This window comes from Astatotilapia calliptera, chromosome 23 (genome assembly GCF_964374335.1).
Source record: "Astatotilapia calliptera chromosome 23, fAstCal68.1, whole genome shotgun sequence".
NCBI lineage: Eukaryota > Metazoa > Chordata > Actinopteri > Cichliformes > Cichlidae > Astatotilapia > Astatotilapia calliptera.
Genome location: NC_137443.1, coordinates 16,928,457 through 16,952,639, shown reverse-complemented (window position 1 = coordinate 16,952,639; position 24,183 = coordinate 16,928,457). Strand labels below are relative to the sequence as shown.

General features: G+C 38.2%; 1 protein-coding gene across 2 annotated transcripts in view; it reads left to right on the top strand.

The window, feature by feature from the left end:
- Positions 1-14,528, top strand: part of nlgn1 (neuroligin 1) — a 290,365-nt gene extending 275,837 nt beyond the window's left edge. For both annotated transcript variants that reach the window (XM_080297619.1, XM_026158032.2), the window contains 4 exons: positions 1,404-1,564; positions 3,311-3,467; positions 4,420-4,497; positions 6,473-14,528. In XM_080297619.1, coding sequence (XP_080153745.1) covers positions 1,404-1,564; positions 3,311-3,467; positions 4,420-4,497; positions 6,473-7,072 — 996 coding nt within the window. In that variant the 3' untranslated portion in view covers positions 7,073-14,528. The remainder of the gene's footprint in view (positions 1-1,403; positions 1,565-3,310; positions 3,468-4,419; positions 4,498-6,472) is intronic.
- Positions 14,529-24,183: the final 9,655 nt, after the last annotated feature.

Here is a 24,183-nt window from a genome sequence, read left to right as displayed (position 1 = left end):
TGTTCACATATGTAACAACATGTGTATGATAACTGCTGCTTTACTTATGAGTCTTTCTCCATAAATAATCAGTGATGTGTAGTTGGCTAAGCAGTAGTGTCAAACCATGTTTTATATTTTAGATTCTTCCAAATAGCCACCCTTTACTTTGATTACTGCCTTTCACACTCTTGGCTTTCTCTTGATGAGCTTCATGAGGTAGTCACCTGAAATGTTTTTCCAATAGTTTTCCACAGGTTACAATAGATGCAGAGCACTTGTTGGCCCTTTTGCCTTCACTCTGAGGTCCATCTTGATTGGGTTTAGGTCAGGTGACTGTGGAGGCCAGTCCATCTGGCCAGGCCATTCTGGTTCAGTGTGCCTTCAATTTCGAATAAATCTCCAACAGGGTCACCAGCAAGCTTCCTCCAAGCCTCCTACAGTGGGAACCATGCATGTGGAGACCATGCGTTCACCTTTTTTGCGTCTCACAAAGACATTGTTAGTGGAACCAACGATCTCACATTTGGACTCATCAGACCAAAGCACAGATGTCCATTCCTGTTTCTTTGCCCAAACAAATCTCTGCTGCTTGTTGCTTTTCCTTAATAGCGGTTTCTTAGCAGCTATTTGACCATAAAGGCCTGATTCTCACAGTCTCCTCTGAACTGAACAGTTGACATATACATATGTATACATACATATTTGTTTGCTGGTTGCCTGGTTCTGCCAGAGGTTTCTTCCTGTTAAAAGGGAGTTTTTCCTTCCCACTGTCGCCAAAGCACTTGCTCATAGGGGGTCATATGATTGTTGGGTTTTTCTCTGTATCTTTGAAGCGCCTTGAGGTGACTTTTGGTGTGATTTGGCGGTATATAAATAAAATTGAATTGAATTGAATTTAAACTGGTTGGCTGGTTTTTTGATATTTTTTTTTTACTGGTATCTTAAATCCTTACTTCTTCCTATATTACTTGATGCAACATTTAATGTTAATGTTCAAATATGTCTAGACAAACTAATGAAAATAAAGAGTGCTCATTAAATTGCCCACATTCCTTATTATATTAACTTCAACTTGGTACAGCTACCATGTATATGTACTCTGTATTCCAGTTTAAACTCATCTCAAAGCAATTTTCCTCTGTCAGCATCATCCTTTTATCTCTTGTCTTCTCTCTCTCTCTCTCTCTGTTCAATTCACTGAATAATGAGCCAAAAATGGCAGGTAAATTAATATTAACAACTTATCTCATTCCCCCTTTTTTCCTCAACAACTATTCTATTTCTCCAGCCTTTTTAGTCTTGCTGTGTCTATGCATATTGTCAGAATATCCACCGTGCAAAAATAAAGTCTTTTAATGTCCTGTATCTGTCACATAAATGTAATAATACTGACGTGATTTGATTCATCTGCTGCTCATTAGGTACCACCCTGGGCAGATGCAGCACATGGAGACGAGATCCCATATGTGTTTGGCCTGCCTATGATTGGACCAACAGAGCTGTTTCCCTGCAATTTCTCCAAGAACGACGTTATGCTCAGTGCTGTGGTTATGACCTACTGGACAAACTTTGCCAAGACAGGGTATGATGACTCATAAGGGCCAATGCAGTGTTATGAATCTCATGAATCTGAACAAAACCATCACAGCTTTTTCAGTTATGAAAATGTTAAGTGCCACATCTGAAATAACTTATAGCTCATACTTAATATTTGTACTTGATCTAACCAGCACCTCTGGAAAGTTAATAATTTCACTTCGCTGTAAATGATAAATAATTTGATGTGATTATTAGTTATATGGAAATGAAATAATTCTATTGTTTGACATGATTGGTTGTGATTTTGCCAAAATACATTCTATTCATTTCCAAAAAAGGGTACATGATTGTTTACCAAGTGAGCTGGTTTACATGAAATAATCAATTAGTTTATGAGCTTATGTAGTGTTAATTATATGTTAATATACATATAATCACCATTAGAACATTGTGATCATTTCACAGTGAAGTTATAATTTCACTGTAATTTTGTTTCTTCAGTATGACGAGGAGTAGTGAATCATACTATGGGTTTTATGGACTGTGTTGTATAATTGGTATTCTTTGAAAATACCCACTACATATCTTCAAATACATTATTAATTGATGATCCTAGCCTGGAGAGTGACATTCTGAAAGCGACAAAATTAAAATCCTTTTTTTCTCCCTCTGTCTCATGTTGCCCTCCACTATATAGTCATGGCGGTAATTGTTTTTCTGCAGCATAATAGGGGGACATTGGCTTTTCCTGTGCACTGCCCAGTAGCCGGAGGGGAACAAAAAGAGCACTAATGATCTACATATATAACCCCAAATTGACGTAGAATGCTGGGTACCTGAGAGATTTATGCCACCAATTTGAATGGTTAAGAGTGTTCCTGATGAGGTTTGGCTGGCTCCATATGCTGCTCTCAGACAATGGGGCGCTCACTGGGTCTGAATGGGCCTCCATAGTTCACATGGCTGGATCTGTTCTCCTCAGATTAAGTGCGAGTGGCTCTATTTAGTGCAGGATCCAAACTCAGTGCGTTGTCCTCCTCTGTACTGAATATATGAGGGGTATTCACATGGGTTACTGACCTGCATTTACAGTTTATTTAAGCCTTGAGTTATTGAGTCAAACATTTAAAATTGATGGCACATGACATTTAAAAAAGTAGCTATTCTAAGTGTGGTTTATAGCAACCATTGAACCATGTACTTGTTGGAAATTATCAGCATGGTTGAACTGCATATTCAACTAAACATATTCTTTGGCAGGAAGCTTCTTTTCATGTTTGAATTATATATAAATGCATTCACTTCCAAGGAGATATCCATAATTTAAAAAATAAACAAAAAACTGTGACAGGGATTTTTTTTTATGTCTCAAAATTTAAATTAGGTATCTTAAGACCTTTCCATTCAGTCAGAATCTTTAGAAAGCCCTACATCTATGAGCAATAATTTCCCTTCTGACCTTTTCTGGATCTTATCAGGTGTGATATCTTAGAAAGCGCTGATTAAAATTTGATGAAACCTGGAGGCTGCATTTCACCACTGCCTTTCAGTATTTTCATAATTATACTGATTAACCTGAGGCAAATGCTACACTTATGTCAAAATTAAAATTTGAATAGCCAAACAGCTGTGTCTTAAGAGGTCCAGTTCACCTTTAGCCTGGTTTTAGATCTTCCTGCCCTCTAAGGTAAACAGCCAACAACATTTTTTTTTTCCACTGTAAGACTCTCAGCTCGTCTCTCCTCTGTGACCTCTTTAACGGAAACTCATTCCTGTTCTTTCTTCAAAGGGACCCAAACCAGCCTGTACCCCAGGACACCAAGTTCATCCACACTAAGCCCAATCGTTTTGAAGAAGTGGCATGGACACGCTACAACCAGAAAGACCAGCTTTACCTCCACATTGGCCTGAAGCCCCGGGTCAAAGAGCATTACCGAGCCAATAAGGTATAGTTAGATGTAACTCTGTCATGCAGCAGATAAGCTTTTTACTGTTTTTAAGAGAACTCCAATAGAAACTTCAGTACACTGGCTCCCTGTAGATTTAGAATTGATTTTAAGATGTTACTGATCACTTTTAAACCATGTGATGGTTTGACTCCAAGCTAAGTAGCAGATTTGTTGACCCCATATGAGCTGTCTTACTGCCTTAGAGCCTCAAGAGCTGCCATGCTGGTGATTCCAAAATCAAGATTTAAATCTCATGTTGACCATCATCTTTGGAATAATCTATCTGAGGAGAAACCGCTCACAAAATCTGTGGCTTTTTTCAAATCCCTTATAAAAACACATTTTTATAAACTTTTTTTGCTTTTTTTAATGTGATATTTTCTATGTCTTCACAGGTTATATTTTGATAGCATTTGCATGCGTGCATGTCAATCTATCTGTAAAGAAGATAGCTTGAAATAATTCTGATATGAATTTGTAGACTGTTAAAAATGCATTAAAACTTCAGACTTAAAAAAAGTTGACTTTCTCATATATTATGATATATTTGGTCTATTTTTCTGTTTATTATGTATTTAAATTAAACTCTAATTAATTCTGTTTCTATTAACATCTTACACATTTCTCTAACTTTTTAAAAAACGGATAAATCCAGTGTATGCAATCTGGATTTATAAAAATGTATTCCAATTAATTGTTTCTTGCATTATTTTAAATTTTTCGTCTCTATAAAGATGAAATTCCTGCGTGTTTCCTCTTTATGCATCACTTGTGCCCTAGTCTTGGGTTTGTTTTTCACAAGCAGGGACATTTTCTGAATGCTTAAAATTGAACTGCAATATTGTTTCATTTTCATCCTATTGTAATTCCATACTTTAAGATGCTCTTCTGAAGACAGTTTTCATACTTGCTTGATTTTACCACCTACGCATTTCTGTCCTTTTCTCAGGTCAACTTGTGGTTGGAGCTGGTTCCTCATCTACACAGTCTCAATGAGGTCACCCAGCTCATCCCAACCACCACCAAGGTTGGTTTTAAATAGTCGATGTGTGATATCATGGCAAAAAGTGTCTATGTGAGCCATTCCCTCCACAGAAGGCTTTTTGAAAAGTTTTAAATGTAACATTGAGATTGGTTGTTGACCTAGTTTGCCTAATTTTCCGCTCAAGGGGCTCTTGTGATCTCCTACTTAGGTGATTATATATATAGACATGATAGACGAGCACATATAAACACAGAGCAGCAGTTGAAGTATATTGAGGAATGAATTTAAAGGCAATGCCAAAAGTGTTCAGTAAATGCAGCTATCAGGTGTGACAGAGAAGAATTATACATAAACATCCAGTCTGACTTCAGTTTGATACAAATTATGAGTAGATACTTGATGTACAAGGGGCTGATTCTGAAGGTTTGAGGTTGTGAATGTGTGTAATATTTTTAATTTCATTTTTAAAAAACGTATTTATGTCACATTTTGATAAGTAACTTTATCAAGGTGCGATCGTGGCTCAAGAGTTGGCATTTCGTCTTATAATCGGAGGGTTGCCGGTTCAAGCCCCAGCTCGGACAGTCTCGATCGTTGTGTCCTTGGGCAAGACACTTCACCTACTGGTGATGGCCAGAGGGGCCGATGGCGTGATATGGCAGCCTTGCTTCTGTCAGTCTGCCCCAGTGCAGCTGTGGCTACAACTGTAGCTTGCCTCCACCAGTGTATGAATGTGAGAGTGAATGAATAGTGGAATTGTACAGTGCTTTGAGGGTCCCGATAAGCACTATATAAATGCAATCCACTATTATTATCAAGTCAGGCAGTGGCCATATGTTTAAAGTAATTTCAGGATGTACACAATCTCACTTTGCCACGAGTTAGAACAAAAATTTGTGTCACTATGCAACTTAAGCATTAAGCTGCAGCAAAGAGATTATCAACATTACATTAACACTTGGAGCTGAAGGAAACTGAAGTTGCTCCTTCCTGATATTGTCTTCCTTTTCCTCCTTTGCTCTCCATCCCTTTCCTGGTCTCCATTTTATTTACGTATGTTAGACCCATGAGTATTTGAATAAGGGCACTGTTTCTGTAATGTTGCCTCTCTACATTATGTTTTAAATCAAACAAACAGTTGAAGTAAACTTTGACTTTCAGCTTTAAATCGAGAGTAGCCAATCTCACTGGTGAAAAATAAAGAAATGTTGTCAGAAATTGCTAGTTTTAGGCCACTAAAACTGAAAATAATTGGCTTTGGTTTTTTTTGACATCCTACTCAGAAGTGATCTGATGTCTTTAAAGAGACAGTGCAATCATTCTTACAAGCACTATGTAATGATGAAGAAAAATATTTTGACTCCTGAATTTGAAAAAATAAGGCCCCAAATCGAAGTAGGTGCATATTTACTATTGATCTAATGAAATTGTATTTGACCTTCCTGCTAGAAGGAAATCTGCAAGGCTATGAAGTTGGGTTTTCTTAAAGGATTATAAAATGTCAAACAAGTAATATTTTCCTTTTCTTTCAAAATATGCTGTTAAAGTCATGTGACTCTTAGAAGCTAAATGAGTGAAATGTCAGTTTGGTGTGCACTGCAAAGTTTTGAATGATGTGAAATTCAAGCCACAGGAGACACAAATAAACAAACAAGAGTTGAGCTTTAATAGCAGATAAATAAATGTAGAATCCAAAAGTCCAGCTGGAATATAATGTAAATACAAGAAGTAATGAAAAAAACTTGGGGGACACATGTGAAACAAAGCAAGAACATGCACTAACCTCAGCAGGACTAGGTAGACAATGCAATAAAACCAAAGAGAAGGCAGGATTGCTTTCTATATTAAAGTATTTATTTATTGCAAATGAAATCATGCTTTTTTGCTCTAATAACATTGAAAGCCTATCATGGGGTATCCAATATGTAGTTTCAACTTTGTGGTACCACAAGCTAGACTATACAGTTGAACATGATCAGATGAATTAGTTATTAACCACTGGTTTTCTTGTCTTCAGATTCCTCCACCAGAGACTACTAATCGAATACCGAAGAAAGTTCTGGTGACCAAACGTCCTAACCCAACCCCATTCCCCACTGAGACACAGGACAGTCACAACCAACCACATCTTGTGGACCAGCGTGACTACTCCACTGAACTATCTGTAACCATTGCTGTGGGAGCATCCCTGCTTTTCCTTAATATCCTGGCTTTTGCTGCACTTTACTACAAAAAGGACAAGCGCCGGCACGATGTTCATAGACGCTGCAGCCCCCAGCGGAGTGCCGCAAATGACCTTGCCCATACTCAAGAGGAGGAAATCATGTCTCTACAGATGAAGCAGCACTCAGACCTGGACCGAGATTGCAGGGGGGTTGGCGACTCCCTGCACCCGCATGACGTGGTTCTGAGGACTGCCTGCCCACCGGACTATACTCTGGCCATGAGGCGCTCACCAGATGACATCCCGCTCATGACACCAAACACCATAACCATGATCCCCAGCACCATGGGAGGGCTCACCTCACTCCACTCTTTCAATACCTTCCCCAGCAGTGGCCAGAACAACACCCTGCCCCACCCGCACCCACACTCACACTCCACCACCCGAGTATAGCCCTGTGGATGCACCCATGCAGGCGGGACTCTGATGGCTGAGGCTAAAGCTAATGCCGCTGACGCAGCAGAGACTGAAGGCCAACTTTCTGACAAACACAAGTATGTCATGAGATGAAATGCCATCCTGGAGTTGCCAGAAACCCATGGAATTACACTGGGACTGTACGACACCCTGTTAATACCTGAGGAAATATAGTCAAGAGTTTCTGAGGGTTTGGACCAGGGAAAAAAGAATAATTATCTTTTTGTACAAAAATTTAAGACAAGAAAAAAATACATATAAAGAGCTGAAGATAAACAACCTCTAAAGCTAAAACAAAGAGGAGGATGTCTTTTTATTGTTATTATTTTTGTTCTGATATTGCAGCAAAACAAGGTACAGTAAAAATACTTTCTCTTTCTAGCAACAGATATGGCCTTCGGGATCTTTTGACAAATGACTGCTTGAGAGTATTATCTGGATACAGAAGAGAGCATCAGACACACCTTGGAGGTGAGAAGAAGGGAGCTCTTTGTAAAAGAAAGAAAGTGCGTTGTTTTCCTTCGGCATCACGCTAGAGATTACTCTGTGGGGCACAATGTAGATGCCATGCAAACCAATTTAGGCATGTCTTGACATCATAAATGGAGGCTATGTAAGATAAGGTAAAAAAGAAAAAAACAATTGTTGAAAAGAGCAAAGGAAAGACTGAAAACTTCAAGAAAAAGAAATCCTGTATGCACAACAGAACCATTTTGAGGAGAAAAAAATCTTGCAAATACTTTTCATCCATTTATTTTTGAGGATTGGGAACAATTTTATTGTATAGAACCTATTTACATATCTAGATCTGTACACTAAGCACCGAGGCTGTTTAAGCTCTCCTCTTTTCAGAGGGGCATCCATACTGCAAACCTGCCAGTAGAACTGAACCAGTAGGAAGTGGGGATCCACCTACTGGCTTTCTGGCATTTCCAACTTCAACACAGAGAGCTGGGGGACAAAGGATAATTGGATATTTTAGCACGATGCGCATGACAATTTATCTGCTTGATGGCTGCTCTGCTGATTATGTCATTATTAAGAATCATTTTCACCCTCTCCCTTGCATTGGAGAAATTTCAGACATATTTCTTGATTGGATTACAAGAAAACACACACCCTTGCAGGACCATGGGAAATACAATTCCAGGTTATGGATGATGTGGGCTGGAGTCGGGGGTAGAAAGGGGAGGGGCTGGAAATATGGTTCAAATTTTCTTGCATAACATGATATAGCTTGAGTGGAGCTGGGCATATAAGGACTAGTTTTGTACTCCGTGTGTTGGTACTACTTTTTGATAGTGGTTAAATCACATTACACTGTATCAATCAAACTCATTGTACCTTCAGTTGAGATCAATGTTCTTTGGTATTCTACCTACTTGACCACTATACCGTATAGAAGTAATTACCTGCACTGTTTATTCCATTGCCCGGTTTTCTTTACTTTTAACTGGGAGGTGTGTTGACTGTGGTGGAGGGTGAAACTACTGGGGAAAAAAATGGTGGGAGAGTGAATTTCTGGACCGTGTAGATTTTTTATTCATCCAATCGGGCACTGTAGAGCTCTTTAAACATGAATGCCTACACATGACTAACACAAGTCAAAGGGCAAGATGATAGGAAAAGTTAGGGTCACGGTAGGCCAATTCCCATTATGCGCATTTCATCTAGTTTTGATCATTAGCCAAGGCTGGTTGTGTTAGGAGACACATTGCGTTGGAATTATTGAATTATGTGAAGGAAGTAAAAAGGCCTCTCATAGCAGCTCTGAAGCCCACAGTCACTCCTCTTTACCTCATTTTGAAGAGCTACTTCTTTTCTTTTTTTAGCCCCACTCGTTTTCTACCAGGGATTCTCTACTGTCTCATCTTTTATACTGAGCTGACAGCTGGGCTGTTTAGCAAAGCGGCTCGTCTCACATCCGCACTGTCTTCAGTTGACCATCTACTACAATGCTGTCTGCCTTTGCTAACATCTTCAGGTTAGTGAAGCCTCAGCAGCTAACGATGTTATCCATCGGTGTAGAAATGAGTCACAGTGCAGTCGAATCCAGTTGCTTAAAAGGTTGGAGTCACTGTGGGGGTAAAGTGGTGATCTTCAAAGCAGACAGAGACATGAATATCCTAGATGGCAACTCTATTGTGCACGGATATAGAAATGTGAATGCTGGCGCAGAGATGCTACTTGGTAAGCTGAAACGCTTTTCTCCCTGTTTTCCCTTCGCTAAAATGTAGATGTGTAGAGGCCTCTGTTGTGAGAATTCATCCTGCCCCTTTTGGCTTCCTTACAGGCACTGTGCAGTCATTCAAAATAATGAGTGCAGACTACTGTTACCCCATGTAACATTGTGGCAGACAAGCTGGATGAGGGGATAAAATCTTGTCTCTCACAGGAAATGTTGCTTTTTGGAATACGATTTAAATTGAATAAACTAATTTTATCTGTTGGCTCCAGATTGTTTCTCTGGATGAAATGAACAGCCAGTGCTTGATCTGGGATTGAAACAAAAGAAAGATTCCAAGGTTATTATCACACATCATCCTCGTGGGAATTTCAGAATCTGGGGAAAATCTGCTCTGTAGTTTTGTTGGCACTGTATCGACAAATCAAAAGCTTTCATACTTTAATACCGATAATATGTATAAACAATCTCATACACAACCATGTGATAAGAAATTACACCTGGGCTTTCCAAGTATTTTGTTTCCCCACACAAAATGTTTTATATAGGAAAACCCTCTACTTGAACTCAAGATTTATTAGACCCATATAAAAAGCAACATGACCTTGTTTTTGTAACCCAATTGCTCAAATGCACTTCACTAGATGTGGAAAGGACTCTTGAAAGAAAATTAAATGATGACGTTGGCTGTGCAGGGATTTAGGAACATTTGTGCCTGAATATGCGCATCAGCAACAAAGTAATTCCTATTATGTAGGTTACTAATTTAAAATGTGCAAAGAGTCACATGGGGTAGGTCAGATTGCACAACGTGAGTCCAAGCAAGACAAACAAAATCTGTTTTTCTTTGTTTATATTGGTTTATTACTGTTTTCTCGCATTTGAATACCAAAACAATGTGTTTCATGATGTAAATCCAGTGGAGCACTACACTTGTTCACTTTTTTCGCTGCAAACATGGCAAAAACAAAAGATTTTTATCTGTTAATTTTTTTGTTTGTGTTGTGTTTTGATTTTTTTTTTTTTTTTGTTACAGTGAACATTTGATACTTTTATATGACACTTAAACCATTGAATTTACAATCCCCGTTGACTAGAAATGACCCTCTGCATGCCTACTGCATCTATGTAAGTATACAGTGCACCCAAACATGCAGTTGCAACAAAGAAATGTCACTTTCTATGATCAATCTTCCGCACATGCTGTGGAAGATCATATCCTATGATTAATTGGGATCCAGTGTTCAATCTTTAAAATCTCTTAGCTAACTCACAACAAGTATCCAGTGGTCAACCCGTTCCAAAACAGCCATCTCAAAAGACAAAAAGCACTATGTAGTTTTGTCTTTTGTCTGGTGGAACCACAGCTTACATGACTTTCCATCACATTTTAGGATTGCATTTTACATAAATCCACGTAATATGACAAATCATTCTGCATTTTAGTCATATTGCTTTACAAAGCATCCCAAAAAACATTTCCCTTTTAAAGTTTGCAAAACTGCAGCATTAGCAGTAGGATGAAAGGCACTGAGAACGAGCAATTACAACTCTACATGAAAATATCACAGAGGTTGAGATCGTATATAGCTAGCACTTGCCAAATTCAAACGTTGCTCTCCAGAGAAATGACAAAGGGGCAAAGGCAGGGCCACCCACTGAATTAAACATATAATTGCACTGATGGGTAAATAGTCAAGCAATTGCAAGGCCATGCTAAGTGGGTGACAGCCAGGGATGAATCCTAATTAATAACTTGCCATGCATCCAATTGTCTGATTGATGATAGTTGAAAAATGTAAATCAACTGTAGCGTGAAAAAAAATGAGAGAAATGTTGGTCAGCACCTGACATATTTGGAATTATAAATGGAAATTGCTAGAAACTGCACTGAACTTAATTTATAGTGGCAGTTGCTAACAAGATTTAGCCTCTGCAGTGACTATATGCAAATATAGTCCAAATTTTCTCATAAGGAAAAAGCAGTTGTGCTAGATTGCTTGAGGATGTAAAACTAGACAGGAAGACAGCAAAACTTTTTGCAGGAAAATGCAAAACGCAATGACTCAATCAGGAAATATATAAGTAAGCAAATGCATTAAATGCATTTAACAGTTTTGACAGTTGTGTGTGGAAAAACATGGTTATCAAAGCAAATTGAAAGCAAATTGGCATAATTTGTGAGAAAATTGCAGCACCGAATGACCTTTCCCTGAAGACAACTGCAGGCATTATGAATTAGAAATCTTTAAAAGATTAAATCTTGAAAGCGATGCACAAATTGAAAGTCTGATTTAAGCACCAGCTAGCTGCTGTTTCCCTTGCAATCAGGAAGATGTGAAAAAGATTTAAAATACACAGTAGCAGAAGAAGAGAATGCTGTGCCGAGCACCTCTCCGACCACAGAGCAAAGTTAAGACAAAATGGTATTTGACTGATGGCATAAAACCCTATCAAAATCATATCACACTACTCCACTTAACATACCCAAAATGTGTATTCTAGATTTGTTCATGTATTGTCTTAACAACACCAAAATTGAAGGATTCAGTAAATTTCACTAAGGCAACCTTACTGGAAGACTGATGCATTTCAAAGCAAACTAACTTGTTTTGCCTGGTGACATTTTCTCTATTAAGATTCGCAGTCTTTGGGTAAGAAATGGTCCACATCTAAAGCCGTGTCACCTTTTAAGCTGTGTGTTGAATATGCTCTGTGAAAATGTCAATATTCCTTTCTTAGTGTTTCCATTAAAAAAAAAATTTTATGGTATAAGGAATATCTCAAATGCATTTCCTACCTCATAGATCATTTGCAAATAATAACTTTTGTGAATGTTGCATTTTCCATCCTGCTGTTATTCTCTTGTATCAATAGTAAAGTTTTATCAGGCGTTACCCTGTCCAGCTGTCAGTAAGCATTGCCAACCCCTGCAGCCGCCACAAATGTAGGTCATGTCTCCCTGCTCTTGACACGAATGTAAACGGTTGTGTACATATGATGGTAGGTACTAGCAGTGCTGAGACTTTATCATTTAAAAGATGCTTAACAGCACCTCTAGTGGTCATAGGTTCCACAGGGTACCTCAGAGTTGTGTTCTTCATGTTGGAAAAATCTCAGCTCACAACTAAAGTACAACTACATGTGTTTTTAAGAAAGGGCTAGCTTTTAATAGACTAGGGCTAAGAAACGTATATAATTATGAAACGTATGACTGAAACAAGGTGATAAATTTTCCCAATCAACAAAACAGCTACAGAAACCAAGTTGCCCTTCTCTTTTCATCTAATTTGTTGAAGTTTTGATTCACTGCTAAGAAGGAAAAAAGGAAAAAGAAAAAAAATCCTTCCTTTCTGATTTTAGGAAACTGGAGTAATTGACACTCATTTTTTAAACGTTACATATCCAATCCCAGAGTGCCACTGAGACTTTGCTACACATAAATGACACTCTTTCCAATGAGAAGCATTTTGATTACGTTAAAGAGTGGGAAATGTCATAAACATATATTCTCTTAACACATCTTTTTAAAGTTAGGGCAAGTCACACGCCTGCCCTATGATAGAGGAAACATTAAGCCTTAAAACTGAGAACTAATAACAATAAAACTTTATTGGATAGTGAAATGAGCAAATTAAATACGAAGGAAGTTCAAATTTAATTGCAGTTATTATACTGTTTATACACTGTGGTAGTTTTACGTGGAACATTACAGAGTTATGAGGAAAAGGGTATACCTTTTGTTTGAGTGCTGTGTACCATAACATCATAAACATACACCTTTTGCCCATCTTTTCTAATTCAACCTGGTTCATAACTGAATTTCTCTTTTTTTTAAGGAGATTATTAAAAGTCTGTTATTTTCTAAAGCCGTCGCGGGCAGGTTGAGCACACTGATTACGTGCAGCATGCGTGGGCAGGAGGGTCTTTACATGTGTGTTTGCTAAAATACACACATCTTCAAAACAACAACAGCTAAAACACACACCACACACAGTTGTAAAATCTTAAACATGACCTGCAAAAATCCGTCACCCCCTTTTGAATGCATATGCTGGTATTGTTCATTTCCAGTTACCAGTATGCTCCTTTGTCAGCCTTGTAAACATTATTTCCATTAGTGTTTAATTCTATATTGTGCCTATTTTGTGTTTCTGTGTTGAATATTTAAATATTCTGTTTATTTTGTGTCATATGATGTCTTGCTTGTCCTGAATAAGACTTGAATTTGGATTTATTGGCTTTGTGCTTGTAGCAGCACTCATTTGTAAGAGTGTTGACATTCAAATGGCAGATGTGAGATATTAGTCTGAGAATGCCCCATAGTTGAGAATGACTCCCATCTGGTGTCACCCTCCTTTAAAAAATTGTGTCCAATTAGCCCAGTCTCATGGCAGCTTGTGAAATAGTCCCAAAAATGTGATCTGTGCGCTTCTGTACAGGATGACTTTTGCTTTAATCGTGACAGAGAAGCAACACTCCCATCAGATGCGACTTATCTACCAGAAAATTACTTTTAGTAAAACGATAGCGTATAAGAAGAATAAAACAAAAGAATGGTAAAAATGTCTCTTTGATTAAGTTCTTGTAGTTATGCCACTATCCTCCTACTTTCTTGAGTGGACTTTAGTACATTAAAGTGGAAGCTGTCTTGATCTTTACATACGTAACATATAGGTATTATTTACATCTATTTTTCAAGCTACCGTGAGACGGTGTTAGTCTGCCATTTGCAAAAGGGGAAGTTTCACCCAATCCAGGTAGCATTTCTTCGGTCATTTCTTTTGACTCCCAGCACCACTAGATTTTATTAAGCCAGTCAAGAAGGGTGAGTATACATCCAAACAGTTTGGGACTGCAAACACTTGTGAAACCCTGTTCTAGGGGGAAGCTTCATTTTTTTTTTGTTCTTGTGTAAAGCTACGCAGATCGTGGTCGACAGTGAGCCTGTGCTGTAGTGCAAGGGCAGAGAGGAACGAGCACTGCGAATGAATGTAACGCAACGTGCCATTTTCTGACCTCAAAGCGCAGCAGAAACAACAATTAAACCTCAGATTCATCCTGAGAGGTTTGTGCAAGCAGTCTGAAAGCTAAAGGTGGATTTGTTCTTTGAAAGTCATGTGAACCGGAGGAACTATGTGAGCAGGTCTGGCATTTGTATTGTAGATTATTTGTCACTTGTCTTTCTTTCTGGTTAAATAGTAATTACTCTTCTGGAGCACAATAAATGATTTTAATATGCTGATATGTTTTTTTTTCCTCTGGAGTCTTCATTTATTATTTTCTGTGGCTGTTGCTGAGTTTACTAATTTAATTGGTGAAGCACACATCACTTCATACTCGCGAGTAATTACTCTGGCAATTTATTTGTGGCGTGATTAAATTTGTTTTCTGTGACTGAAGGCTGAACAAGCTTGTCCTAGGTAGAATGCATTAAAATAAAAACAGTGCCTGTAAAACCTCACCATGTTCTTACAGGAAGTACACACGGTGATAGAGGGTGAACATCTGTCACTTTTGTTGAAATGGGCAAAAAATGTGACAACAAAATTAAAGAGTTTCTTCTACCGCACTTTTTTTTTCATGAATTCTATGCGTTTATGCTCTTTGTGAACTCTGTGTGTGGGTTATTATGCATTATGGTACTCCATCCATCAGACAATAGGTTGGGTGTGTTTGTAGAACTGCAAAAGGTGAAGACGTGCAATATGGAATATGTATCTTGGCTGTTACCTTTAAATTACTACACATTATTGATGATTTTCATCTAAGTTTTAAAGTTTGCACAGAAGCACTTAAAGCTGAATAAACAAGTGTGGCTCAAAAGTGACAAAATGAAAAAATACACTATTACAGAAATCCTTTAAACTCTGCAAAACTCATCAGAATTTCTCACTAAAAGCAGCCTGGCTCATTTTGAAACATGTAACATTGACGCAGTTTCAGAGGTGCCCCCTCTGATCAGGTTTGCATTTTGATTGGCAACACAATAAGAAATCATCTGACTTTATTTTTAAATTTTACTTTATTTTGAAATATAAGAGAATTCGATACTGAGTAAAATCTCTTTCTTTCTTTAGAATGATTTTTGTCATAGATCTTGGAAAACAATAAAATGTGTCAGACAGAGAGAAACTTTCTAGCAGTAACCCATGTGTAAATGCTCATTATAGAAATATGAGATCAACAATAACTGGATAAATGAATAGGATAAAAAACAGGACGAAATAGAATATTAAACTAATTCGTCTTTATTGCTGTTCTCTTATTTTGTTAAAACACATTTCGTCCTGTAACACAAATTGAGATTTTGAATCATTCATTAGTGGTTAATGTTTTATTGTTTTCCAATATGTGATGAATTTAGTTATGCGTTTTAGTTCTCTGAATGCATGCTAAGAGCAGAACAACAGTATTTGTAGGGCTCAGCCTGAGAACTTCAGGGACCCGTTTGCGCCTCAGGGCTTGATGTGATGCATTATCAGTTTCCTCTGATCTTAAATATCACACAAATACAAGCACTCTCTCTCTCACACACGCAGACCAAGAAAAAAAAAAAAGCAAACTGGCATTTTGTTTAGTGCTAATTGGAAATCAATCGAAATTCATCCTCCTTGGAAAAGGGTGACATTTTCTCACTCTTTGCCAATGATTAGAAACAAATTATGCCAGACACTGACTGACATTTGGAGAGCAGGCGGCTGTTTGGAGTGGAGTGTAAAGGATCAACAGAGCATGTATTTATGCTCTCAGGCACTGATCCTGTCATGTGTGTTGTGTGTTGTGTGTGTGCGTGTATGTGTGCATCTATTTGTCTGACCAAGGGCACACACGACTGTGGGCTGCTCAGCCAGAGGGCCCTGTAGGAATAGCTTGATAAGGGAGGCTTATTTACCATAATAATGCATCTCATCTCTGCACATCAAACACTCCTGCCTGGTCTGATAACCCGCTCTTTAATTTAGCACAACTGTTTGATCTAGCTGTGCTGCCGTTGTCCCAGGGCCATTGTCGCGAGCAGCACAACAGTTGGGTAATTGCTGTGTACTTTTTTTGTTTCACAAATAGAACAGTTACATAATGTTGCACCTATGGAGTAGAGCTCCACTAAATTGTGTGATGCTCTAGACGATATGCGAAGGGGAAAAAAAGGTATCGTATTGATATCTTATTCTGTCCGTGCTATTGCCTGTTATTAAGAGGTCAAAGGACTCATGACAGACTTTCTCATTAGACAGAGCTGGTGGTTTGTGATGCAGGGACCGGAGAATCGATACGTCTGGATCATTACTTTAATACTCACAAGCCACTCAGTTGGTGTTGATTTCACCAATAATTATATAAAGTGCATGTTTGGCTGATTCACTTTTTATTTCTAGTATTTGTTTTTAGTGGTTGAGCCAAAGCAAAGCAGCCATGTCACATGACTTGTCTGTGCCACATGACTGAGAACCCAGAGGACAGCTATGCTCAGTCACACAGATTAAATTTGTGACAAATAGTGAATGACGGCAAAATAAATAAATAAACAAAGAAATCATTAGTAACATAGGCCTATTATTACTATTATTATTATAATATATAATAATCAGAATAATAATAATATGTGATGTCACAGTTTCAGTATGCAGTCAAGATGTATTTAGTTTCAGGTAATAAATGGATGGTTTTCATTCCATTTTCTCCTCTTTTTTGTGTGTTTGGTTCCAGCATCATGAAAGGGTTCTTTTAAAACTAAGATATAAGTATCAGATAGTCATATACTACCTCCTTTTTACTTGCTTTCAGGACCGCAATACACAACTTATCTGGATGGGTAATAGTCAGATGGAAGGTTGCTTGAATGAAGCTGCTTTCAGGCCACAAAAGATCCAAAAGACATTCTCCCGATCTAAAAAGACATAAAGCTTGCTGAAATACATTACGGCAAACTAATTTTTCCTTTATATTTCAGATGGGAAGATTAAAACTGTGAAATTATTAACTGAAATTCTCAAGTCACTTATTAGATATCCAAAATTTGCTCTGCTTTGAGGCAGATGAGTCACACTTTCCCCCTTAACAAGCAGCTTTAATCACTCTTTTGTTCTGTTCCTGACAAAACACACAGCAAAAGCTTTGTTCATGTCTGTGTTCGTTTTAATTGGGATTTGCTGGGTTTCTGCATCGTTTGAGTTGGTCCACTGGATGCTACCTTCAGGTAAGGCAATTATAATCAATGCACTGTCTTTCTCTTGTTCTAGGCCCAGCTTCTTCTCAAAGAGCTCATTTTGGAAAAAAATAAAAATAAAATAGAAATAACAAAACATACATGCACACACACAACGGACTCGATCTGTGTTATGTTTACAAGTTTAATGATCAAACACTTTTATATTACTAACATCTGTTCGTCAGGTTTGAGTCCTTACTCAGCCAGTATTCTATTTCAAGTGTACACGAGTGAAAGTCAAAAATGTGACTGCTGTTTCAGCTATGAAGTGAGCAGATGCAAATTTAAGTTTAACACTTAAAACAAGGGAAGCTAACCAGTGACAGCCCTGTTAACAAATTAAAATTCCAGCATATTGAAAACAATTAACACATTTTGTTTCATTTTACTTGATCACAATCGCAAGCAAATACAGGCCCATATTGTCTAAGTTAGAAATGAGGTGCTGTCAACACCAACGGATGAAGTATTTCTCTCATGTTTCATCTTATGTCTACAAGCGATCAGCCTGCACTGATTGAACCAAACAAATTAAATCTGAGAGGATCTGAAGCTTCGCTCAGCCTGTCCGTCTGAATATCTTTGAACTTAATGAGATCTGGCAGTCAGCCTGTTCCCGTTGTCTCTCTGGAGGTGAAGAAAGTTGGAACTGTCCAGAGTAACGCTAATTTAACAAATCTGCACCACAAACAGTAAGCTGTTAGACACTTGTGGTATGCATAGATATACTGCACCTTGAATAATACAAGGGGTATTAGTTTTGTATACTTTTGTTCCAATTCCTAGAGGAGTTTTTCAGGGAGTTACTCAACAGTGTAATTCTTGCTTTAATTCTGCCCAGATCATCTGGATGGCTAAGGGCAGTGTTAGCAGAGGCCAGCAGGGCAATGGGAAGGGGTTGGAATCATGCACATTGCAGGCAACAATGCCCAATCCATGCATGCCCCAAGACTATGAGAGACAATGTCTCCTTGATTAGATACACTGATTCCCCCATTTTTAATTAATTACTCTTGGTTCATTCCATCAAAACCCTGACCTATATTCTCTCTAGATGTGCTGGCTTATCATTCTGTCAGAAAGTGTGTCCATTCAAATCACGTTTGATTTCTGATGTAGTCAGACAACCCAGCTTAGGAAATTGTCCTAATGGAGTGATGCAAGGCTTGTGATAACCCCCTCAGGTTTTGTGCCACAGTGTTACCAATTATAAAATTGAAAAACAAAAGTTGCTCTTTATTAGCACAAAAACTGACACAGACTGACTTTTGGGCATCTGTTTGCTCGAGCCCTCGTGCAGGTTCCCGCTTTGCCCAGTTTGTCAAGTTTATGTTGCCTTGGTGATTAAATGGCCTGACTGCCAGTATGGTATTGTGTCTTTCATGACAACAAATTTGCGAGCTCTAATCCTGCCAGTTGACCACCCATTGAGGACCTGCCATTCCCACCCTGTTTTCTGATCTGAGCTGCAGACCTGTTCACCATGGCATCTTGGTGTGGTGTGCCAGCTGCACTGAGACTGACAAGAAAGCTCTTCAGAGACTCATCAAATCAACACAGAGGACCACCACCAGTCAGCTACATTCACTCAAGCAGTCCTACAGAACATGGTCATCACCATGTGGAGTTGCAAAGATCATCAAGGACTCTAGTCTTTCTGGCCACCACCTTTTCACTCTGCTGCTCTCTGGAAGGTGTAGAACCACAGAAAAGCTGCTGTGTCCAAATGCCATCAAAGTACTGAACTCTAGCTCATAAACTGTGCAATATTACTAAGGACTGTGAAATAAATGTTTTTGTATATTGTGTGGTGTATGTGAGTTTTAACTCATAATGTTATTTTTTTCTATAATTTAAGTTCACATATTTTTAAATCCATATTTTCTTGTCTTAACTGTATGCACCTTGCAGGGAGATACTCCAGATTTCATCGTACACTAACAAAGACAAATAAAGACATTCTGTTCTATTCCAAAGATGTATTTTCCTCATGGACATCCCAGTACACTTGACTCTTGTAGCTGTAGCTTTATAAATAACTGCCTGTTGCAATGGTAAGACAATAGTTGTTACCTCTGGCTTTGTCAAGGACTATAATAAAGATAGCAGTAATGATTTTCTGTATTCAATATATGTTTTAGAAAGCATAGCATGAAAATGTGCCGCTTCAGTTTGGGACCAATGGTGGCAGCAATGAGCTGGGAGCACAGTACCACTAAATAGGAGCAGCTGTATGTCATTGCAGCAACTATTACAAGTTGGTGATACCTCAGTTTGAGGAAAGGCAAGAGATGGATCACAGGTATTTTTCTGGGTGAGCTAAATTCATTTTTTCTAACTTACCTCCCAAAGTCATGTTTCACATCATGCAAATTGTGTTTTTTACTAGAGTGCAATAGCAGAATTATGTTTGTCAGTGTTTCCCAACTTCTGCTGTGCTGGCGTCAAATATTTAACTTGCCTATCAGATCTTAGCTGCTTTTTGACCCAAAGCAAAGATCAATAGTTCACTGGGACATTTTATGTTTCACAATGGATTTCTCATATCCAGAGTGTGATTAAACAAAATCAATACTCCTTTATCAGAGTCTCAAATGAAAGCATTAATCCTGAGGCTGACGTGCATGATAAACAGCTTACCAGGGCAACAAAAAAGCAGCACACACTGAAAATTCTCTAAAAGGCCTTTTTATATTATCACCATTTTTCTCTTAAGACAGTCAAATTGTTTTTGTTTTTTTACTGAACAATGACAGGGTTTGTGATTCCTGAGTATGAGTGACCCTGTCTGCTGTGAAGTTCTGCCTTATAGGAAATGCTTTAGTCATCAAGGCTTCAGCCATGCTAAAATTGTTTCTGGAGTTCAAACAAGACTGAAAGTCCTTAGTGATTTTAAAGTGTGTGAGACTGTGATCAGACACATTGGTTACAAAAGAGAAAAGAAAAAAGCTAGACCACTGAGTACACACTTATGCAAGTGTTGTTTAATTATAAACTCTGCCATACTAGAATATTTCTATTATATCGTTTTGACTTATTTAAAAAGAAGCTAGGAACCCACTGAAATGCAATATGTAAATCAATATGTTCTGAAAAGTACACTTTCAACACAACAAAATCTGATTATAGGTGTATTTTCTCTAAGCTTATTGCATGAATAAGGTTATTCCATATTACAACGCAGAATGGCCAAGATGCTGAACATCAGTGCAGAACATCAGTTCATGTCATTTAAAGGAACTTTGCATGCATTATTGGTATATATACTCTATTAGATTTTTGGTGACAAGACTGATGAAACTAAACAGCAGAGAGGAGTCCAACAATGGTAGGAAGTGGGACAGGACCCTCTGGAATCTAGACACTGGTGCCGAGGCAGGTTGACACTTGGACAAGACTTTATCTGGCCAGGATGAGGTAGATGCCTCAATGAGAGTCTGAAAAGCAAGATTACAGAAGAGCACTGAGACAGATGTGACAGAGGCTGATTAGCTCGCAGAATAAGTTAAAAAATTAAAATTGTCCTGTGGGAGAATTTGTGTATATACAAAACTTAATGGCAGCAACAAGTCGGTGAAATGCTTTAAAAGAAAAAAAATATAATATATGATGACTGTTTTTCCTAAATATATTTTTATATTTAGATAAATAAAAAATGCTTAAGGATCTGCGGCATCAGTGCTGTCAATATGCTTTCTGTCTTTTCCAGAGAGCACTTCTTGCCTCTCAGGTTTTGGATGTCCAGCCATCCTTGTCTGTCAACCACTGTCAGCATCACATACAAATTCTCCCATAGGACCAGATAGGCAAGGTACATACTATCTTTTTCAGCCTTGACACAAGTCACCCGTAAGGGGAAGGCAAAAAAGAAAAAGGGAGAAGATGGTAATGATAGATGGGATACACAAAGACAGAAAGGGAGAGGAAGTCCTCAAAGAGGAAGGTAAAGGAGGTATGATAGGCGACAAGAGCTGATGGGAGCGTCACGGGGAGATGCATGATATAGTCAAGATTTAAGAAAGATGGAGCTTTTCATTGTGCACTGAGAGTCATGTATGGGATAAAGAGCAGCATTTTATTTAAAGGCAATTATCGTAGTCATGTTATATTCACAATTAGTCAGTGCTGCTTTGTTTTTTACAGGGAAATAATTTTTTCAGATTAAAGGAAAACCTTTTATCAACTTGATTTTCTCATAAAATTTGATAGGTATGACATGCAGAGGCAGAGCAGACGACTCAAAAATGGACTAATTTGGCAGAAACTACAGTCCAAAAAAATAAAATTAAACTGGACATAAAACTTAATCTGAAGAGAAAACTAAAACCAGGAGCACATGGTGATCAAAACTAAACTGGGCATAAAGTAAAACTGAAGAGAAATCCAGAAAATTAGGAACACAAACGTAAGTATAAATAGAAGCCTTGTTTGAGAACAAAGGGAAAATGGGACTACGTGTACACTCGCATGTGATTGGGAGATTACAAAGAGAAAGAGACATAAGTGAAAACACAGCCGAAGGCAATCATGAAAGGGCAGACAGTTACAAAGGAATGGAAACCAAATGAAAGAGGATATAACCAAAAGGCAAATGCAGTACTAAACACAAAAAGTCACACTAAACATAACAGTGGAACTAAAGAGGACCAAAGCAGAAACACTGGAGAAACTAAATATGAACAAACTCAAAATAGAAACTGAAGCTAAATGAAAGAAGAAAAAAATATAAACCATCATGGCAGACTTCCAAAAGTTCATAAAAAGTATACAATAATTGAAAGGGTGGTAACGAAGGTAAAGCTCCAAATTGCTAGAGAGCTAAGGACATCACAACAGGGATAAAAGTGAACCTGCAGGACATAAAGTTCAAACACTAGAATAACAGTGAACCCCACTCGCTCTCCTCCAAAAATGATATGTCTTTACTGTCTTCTTCAATATAAAGGTAGTGTAGTAGTATATGAAATGAAATCAAAGCAGCAGCTTTAAAATGATATAGTTTACACATAAAAGAATGAATAACGTGATCTAATGATATTGAGTAAATAATTCCAAAATAAGTAGCTCTGCACCACTTTTCCTATTTCCCATGTATTTTAAAGAAAAAAGTTTACTTAAGTGAAAGCCTTTTCATCAAGTAAAGGGTCTAAATATTCGTTTCAAAAAGAGATGCATTGTGAAACACTTATTAAACACTTGTGCAGTGTCACTTCATACAGAAAACAAATGGTTATGCCTATAATGTTTTCCTCAGAGAAGACAAGTTATGGCTATAACGTTTGTTCCATGAAGGAGAAGAATGAGGTGCAATAGACATAGTATGGGATATTACACCACTGCATATCCTGAGCTGAAGAAACCTATATTCACACCTTTAAGGCAGATGCAACATATCCACCTTGTCACCACAGTCATCCCTTAGTTTGCTTCACTGAGCTGAGGTGCACAGTAGGGACACCTGGTGTTGTACCTAGTTCCTCTCCTTCAGGGAACACAAGTTATAGACATGCTGTTCATTCCCTTTCAGTTGATTCACTCGGTACAACATGTACTGGTGTACTACACACTGGTGTACTACACATGTACTACTCATTTTGCAGAGCAGCCCCTAAACAGGAGTCAGACCACTAGTGCCTGAATGAATGGTAAACCCAGAAAAAAGAACAGCATGAGCAATGAAACAGAACAAACAGTGATGATCAGCTAGCTCCAACACAAATAGGCCTACACTATATTGGCACAAACAAAGTATTCACTCAATTCAATTTTATTTATACAGTGCCAAATCACAACAACTGCCTCAAGTCACTTCATATTGTAAAGTAAGGACCCTACAAAAAACAAGACATCTCCAATAATCATATGGCTCTTTTTGGGCAAGCACTTTGGGGAAAAAAGCAAGATCCATTAAGACATGGATGAGTGAGAGCAGGCCTAGAGGTAGCACTGGGAGGGAGCTGGAAAAAAGTCAAAGGACTGCTAATTGGCTGAGAGCTTAACTCTCATGAAACAAGGAGAGCTTGAGTTTTAGAACAGCAGCTGTGTGGTAACTGGCTGGACCAGATATTCGTAGGCGATGAATTCCAACCTCAAACTGCCTGTGGTTTTGGTTGTATAGCCATATGAAAGTAAGCAGCTGTTAGACTCATTGTTGCAAACCAATCCCCCAGGGCAACTGTATTCAAAAGCTGAGTGTTAGCATCTCAAACTCACAGGTTGAGAAAGGAATGAAGCTATTTTGAAACAACAAAATAGCTGGTTTGTAAAAGACTGTTAAGAAAGTGCGGCGTCTTCTGGGAACGACAATTTAAATGAAACTGGTCCTTATATTCCGAACAAAATTGCAGCTGAGTATCTTGATGTGGGTGATAGTATATCAGGCAAACAGCAGAGAAGCAGATAAGAGCCAAAACAAGGCATCCTGAAATTTAAGCTACAAACTAGGAGCACACAGCACTGCCGGTCCTTAAATACAATACACAGTCTTGATGATTGGACCGAAGTGTGCACAGTAAGCCTGGGAAAATGCCACTCCATGGGTGGTTACACAGGATTCATCCACACCTCCACCTGAAAGTTAAACATAAAAAAAATTCAAATCCTGTTTATCTCATTGACATTCCAGTCTGTTTTCATTGCCAGGGAAACAAATGCTACCATTTTTTTTAAGTTGTCCTTTGGTTTCAGGTG